The sequence below is a fragment of the Watersipora subatra genome, chromosome 2 (genome assembly GCF_963576615.1).
Source record: "Watersipora subatra chromosome 2, tzWatSuba1.1, whole genome shotgun sequence".
Classification (NCBI taxonomy): domain Eukaryota; kingdom Metazoa; phylum Bryozoa; class Gymnolaemata; order Cheilostomatida; family Watersiporidae; genus Watersipora; species Watersipora subatra.
Window position 1 is genome coordinate 16759850 of NC_088709.1, and position 6000 is coordinate 16765849.

At 37.2% G+C, this 6000-nt stretch overlaps 1 protein-coding gene across 1 annotated transcript in view; it reads left to right on the forward strand.

The window, feature by feature from the left end:
• LOC137386870 (syntaxin-like) overlaps nucleotides 1-5663 on the forward strand; it is a 31720-nt gene extending 26057 nt beyond the window's left edge. Inside the window, exons 8-9 of the mRNA XM_068073056.1 lie at nucleotides 478-588; nucleotides 4952-5663. Of these exons, the coding sequence (XP_067929157.1) occupies nucleotides 478-588; nucleotides 4952-5161 (321 nt within the window). The 3' untranslated portion in view covers nucleotides 5162-5663. The remainder of the gene's footprint in view (nucleotides 1-477; nucleotides 589-4951) is intronic.
• The last annotated feature ends 337 nt before the right edge of the window (nucleotides 5664-6000 follow it).

The window sequence follows — 6000 nt, forward strand, 5'->3', positions numbered from 1 at the left end:
AAATTTAATCGAAAAATAATAAGAATAAGATTGTAAAAGAATAAAAATGTACGAATTAATTTAGCTTACATATTGTATAAATTACACTGCGTACATATCTGACTTACTCTACCACTGAACCTACACTCTGTTCATGTCTCTCTAAGGCAAATATGTAGATAATAATCCCTATTTTCTGGTTATGACTTAATTAATTTAATTTGAGTTTTATGTAGTTTTATATAATGCTTTTTTATGCTTAGCTAAAATGTTTATCATTATTTTAGGCTCTAGAACAAATTAAACAAAATATAATGTATTCTCATAACACTATTTGCTCAATATGAAAGTTTTGACATCTAACAAAATATTGGTATGGATTAACATGGTATGTTGAGGTGTGACAGCAGTTACAAATATGGTTTGTGGATATCCTGTCAATGCATTTGAAATCTTCTTATATTGCTAGCTTCCCTGACCCATACTCTCTCATTGCAGGGAGAAATGATTGATAGAATAGAGTTCAATGTCAACCAGGCACAAATATTTGTTGTTGAAGCCAAAAACAACACGGAAAAAGCCCTCAAATACAAAAGCAGTGCTCGGAGGGTGAGTAGAAGGAAGGAGGGTAGCAGCTGCATCCCCTTTTTATTTCTTGTGCTTCAAATCAACTCTCACAAGTGTGCTCAACTTCAGCATTATGTAACAGGATATAGTGCATGTGTATATATTACGTTACATATATGTTCATGTATAAATATGTATATATTTATATTATAAATATATATATTTATATTTATACATAAATATGTGTATATGTATGCATAAATATATACATATTTATGTATAAATATATACATATTTATGTGTAAATATATGTACGCTATAAATATATATATATAGTAACGTAGTATAACATAATATGTACGAATACAACAAATATTTTTTGGCTCCAATACCAAACATTGCTTTGGCAAGCCAACTATCAACAGGAAAAATCACTACAATGTTGTGGTATTTACGTTGGAGTTTTTATACTACTCTGTAACTGTTAATACTACCCTACATGACATCCGAGCGATTACAAAATGTTTGTATTTCGATGCTGATCGATTCACATATATTTATAGCTTATGTTTGTATTTCGATGCTGATCGATTCACATATATTTATAGCTTATATAGTAAGATTAACTTTTATATGGTACACCTGATATTTGTTTATAGGTGATGTGTCGTTGCGCATAGACTGAGTTCCTTCAATATTGTTTGACGTATCTAAGGCTCAGAGTATTCTATATTTAGCTGTGGCATATATCGTGTGCCAAAGTTTCACAGACACTTTTTCATATCAGGAAATACTGTAATTACTTAGAATAAAAATTGGGCAAGAATTTATAATGAATGACGTTAGTGATGTAAATCATATGAGAATTTTTGTTTGCCAAATAGGAGTCGATGACTTCATATCACTGAAGTCGATGACTTGGTGCGCAAGCTGTACTTCAACTAGTTTGAATAATCATATGCCAGCGATCAACATCTCCGGCGTTCGATTGTTTAATATGGAGTCGTCGTTTCTCATAGAATTACTTTACATGCCTGATGCTTGTTTTACAACTGCTTTTGTTTGCAAAATCAAAGGAGTTTTTTAAAGTGATAACACGCTAATTAAGATTAATTTTATAGGATGTCAGACACTGCATAGTTTGTGTCAAGAATAAGAAAGTTTTTCTATAAAAAAGCAATACGATAATTTTAGGTAAACCATCTTTGCACCCAAGTTTAAATTTTGATTTCCAAGTTCGTTTGCCAAGGGTTGAGAGGTATATATAATGTCAAAGTATAATATTAAAATTTCAATATGCATAAACCATTTTTCTTGAGTTAATACCCAACATGGAAGCATTTGTCAATATTGACATCTATGTGGTGAAATGAATGTCTAGGCATAATTATGTTGGCTTACTGAAGGCTACCGTTACAAGTAATTTCTTATCCATATCATTTTGTCATTCACCCACCACCTGCCAATACTTTCTATGTAACGTTAGGAACTGTTTGAATGCTTATGGTTTGTTCATGAAACAAATAGCAGGTTTTACCCATGTAGTCTTTCATGCATTAATAACACAATTTCAAGTTATTGAGGTACATGTAGCTGTCACAAGCCTGTACACAATGAAGCAATGAATATGGTGATACAGTCCCATTTCAACATATAACCACTGCAGCATATCTGTTTTTCAATGTGTAATGTACAACTGTAGCGAATGCTTTAATGTACACTCACTAAGTGGTTTCCAGCATACAATGTTAAGATTCGCAAAAATATTGCAGTTTTGAAAGTAAATAAGAAGAGACTGATGAAAATTGAAGATAAAATGCATAAATATTAAAAAATGTATAAGCCAAATTGTTCCAAATTTCGTCTTCCTTGAACTAGAGCAAGTTACATTGTGTATCTCTCTCTCGCTCTCTCTCGCTCTCTCTCTCGCTCTCTCTCTCTCGCTCTCTCTCTCTCGCTCTCTCTCGCTCTCTCTCTCGCTCTCTCTCGCTCTCTCTCGCTCTCTCTCTCGCTCTCTCGCTCGCTCTCTCGCTCGCTCTCTCTCTCGCTCTCTCTCTCGCTCTCTCTCGCTCTCTCTCGCTCTCTCTCTCGCTCTCTCTCTCGCTCTCTCTCTCGCTCTCTCTCTCTCGCTCTCTCTCTCTCGCTCTCTCTCTCGCTCGCTCTCTCTCTCGCTCTCTCTCTCTCTCTCTCGCTCTCTCTCTCTCGCTCTCGCTCTCGCTCTCTCTCTCGCTCTCTCTCTCGCTCTCTCTCGCTCTCGCTCTCGCTCTCTCTCTCGCTCTCGCTCTCTCTCTCGCTCTCTCTCTCGCTCTCTCTCTCTCGCTCTCTCTCGCTCTCTCTCTCTCGCTTTCTCTCTCGCTCTCTCTCGCTCTCTCTCTCTCGCTCTCTCTAGCTCTCTCTCGCTCGCTCTCTCTCGCTCCCTCTCTCGCTCTCTCTCTCTCGCTCTCTCTCTCGCTCTCTCTCTCTCGCTCTCTCTAGCTCTCGCTCGCTCTCTCTCGCTCTCTCTCTCGCTCTCTCTCGCTCTCTCGCTCGCTCTCTCTCGCTCTCTCTCTCGCTCTCTCTCTCGCTCTCTCTCTCGCTCTCTTTCTCTCGCTCTCTCGCTCTCTCGCTCGCTCTCTCTCTCGCTCTCTCTCTCTCGCCCTCTCTCTCGCTCTCTCTCGCTCTCTCTCGCTCTCTCTCTCGCTCTCTCTCTCGCTCTCTCGCTCTCTCTCTCGCTCTCTATCTCTCGCTCTCTATCTCCCGCTCTCTCTCGCTCTCTCTCGCTCTCTCTCTCGCTCTCTCTCTCGCTCTCTCGCTCTCTCTCTCGCTCTCTCTCGTTCTCTCTCGCTCTCTCGCTCTCTCTCTCGCTCTCTCTCGTTCTCTCTCGCTCTCTCGCTCTCTCTCGCTCGCTCTCTCGCTCTCTCTCGCTCTCTCTCACGTTTACCACTGAAGCCTTCACATTTCCGACCCTAGAATTTCATTCGCTTGTCTCTAACCGAGAGAGTGAATAGTGACAATGCAAATCTTTTTAATTGATAATAACTTTGTTGAGGTTTTTTATTTATAACTTAATTTTTAAATAGTTTCACATAGTGTATTTGTTTTAATGCTACGCAGTTACCTGCAGTATTTATTTGGAGTTATCTTGTCATAGGTCTTAATGTGAGATAAATTAAGTCGTAATGTATTCATATGCTATATTTGTCATAGCATGCGACAGCTTTAGTGTGAAACTGATAGCTTAAAGGTTGAATTGCAACAAAATTCACATTACAGTTATTTGGTATCAAAAGATTCACCATGTCTTACTCTGTTGTGTTGTAAGTGCAAAATATGTGGAAATGTGATTACAAGCTCTTAAAAGCTCAAAAACGAACAATTAATCGCAGCCACACGAGACCGCTGTAGTTTGGATTCTCTTTCCAAAACGGCTCAAATGTGACGTAGCTGTGGTAGATGGCTTCTGTTTACACTTTCATGCAACCTTATTCGTTGAAATATTTTCACTAATATACTTCAAGCATTCAATAAAGCCATGTCTATTGTTCTTACGCGTCTGTTGTATCGTCATTGTAATGCTGTCACTTTTAGCAGTGATATCTTATAACTTACCGTAAAAATTCATTTAATTTTTTAACCTTACCTCGAAGAAGTACATATCATTGTCTGATAATCATGATGAGCCTGTTGGTCACCTGTGATAATCGAAAAGTGCTACAAAAAATTATTTGGGAAGTATTGGGTCACATGATCAGATTACGACTTGATGATTAGATCAAGCCGAAACAAAACTGTAAAGTACCGAGCATCTATATTTGATACGGGGTCTTTGGTAAAACCCGATGTGTTTGTCATAAACTAGTGCTACGATAAGTTACATATCCAGCTTTTTATTGGCCTTTCAATTCACGTGGGAATATCCGTGACAAGACAATAACCAAACTGTAATGACTACGTCAGAGAAATATACGGATTCCAATCTACGGCGGCTTTTCGTTTTTGAGCTTTTAAGAGCTTGTAATCACATTTCCACATATTTGGCACCTACAACAGAGTAAGACATGGTGAATCTTTTGATACCAAATAACTGTAATGTGAATTTTGTTGCAAGTCAACCTTTAAGGAAAGAGCTTTGTAGTTTAATGTGATGGTTTAGTAGAATCACAATCTCTGTCATCAATGACCACTTCTATATTGGAGCATTAACATAAGATGGATTATAACTCTAGCTCCTGCTGAGCTAGTAAAAGGACATTCGAATAAGCAGGCTAAATTTTGTGCGTTTTTTATTTATTTTTTATTTAAAATTTTAGCGTTTTTTCATTTTATCATATGGTGCACACACAAGAAATATGGTTGGCTTTTGGTCATCTGATCCGGGAGTCTTACCTTTATTCTTGCTTCAAATATTCCTTCAATTTTATTTTAGAAAAAGATATGCCTCATATCGGTACTTGTACTAGTGATCGTCGTTGTGCTTATCGCCATCATTGTTCCGGTTGTCATTCAAAGCATGGCGGATAAAAATAATGGCCACAGTGACAACAATCCTCTTCCTGCTGCAACTCCATCTGCTCCACCAGAGAGGCACAGTTTTCCAAATAGGACACCGAGACTACCAGTTGATCATACACAATGACAAGGTTGTTTATTCCATTTTCTCCAAGTCTTACATCGTTGTTGCTCAACAGATTTTGGCCTATACATGTATTTATAATAATAATTATCTAGTCATTTATGGTGAAGCAAGCTGATCGGACACTTCATGTCTGGGAGTGTCTTTTGTATGCATTAGTAGATTATGATGTCATATTTTTACAAATTTTTTATATGCGTGTGCTGATGAAGTATGTCGATGCGAAATGACAAATTTTACATTCATATACAAGTTACTGACCGATATTCCACAGTAATCTGAACTAAATAATCGTTGATACACATCACATCATGCAGTAGCATCCTACACAATTCATGGTGGACTTGTTTTTTATCATTAATTTCTATACCACTGTTTGTATAATTTTATAAAACTACACGATGCAATGTTATTCAGTGATATGTTTTCGGGGTATATATATTATATATAAATTTTAAAATAATATTTTGTGTTATTAAATATAGCATACTGTGTTTAAGATGTGTATACAAAGAGCTGTTAAGTTTTATATGCAAATGAGGCATGTAATACTTCACAATTATAACTGATCTTAATGATGTTGTCGTTAGACATTTGCATCAAGATACCGAGTGGTTTCAAAGGGATATGTATAAAAAAGGACAGCGACTAACAAGTCCGATTTGAAAAAGGTATGTATGATTTTTTATGGAATCCAAAAATATTTGCATTGAGGAAAGAGTGTGACACATTCTAATGCTGACAGCTGTGTCTGTCACAATTGTATATGAGGCCCACACGACAATAATCTTTGAGGGCTTAAAACAAATTTTTCTAACCTTCAACTTGTATCAAATGATATG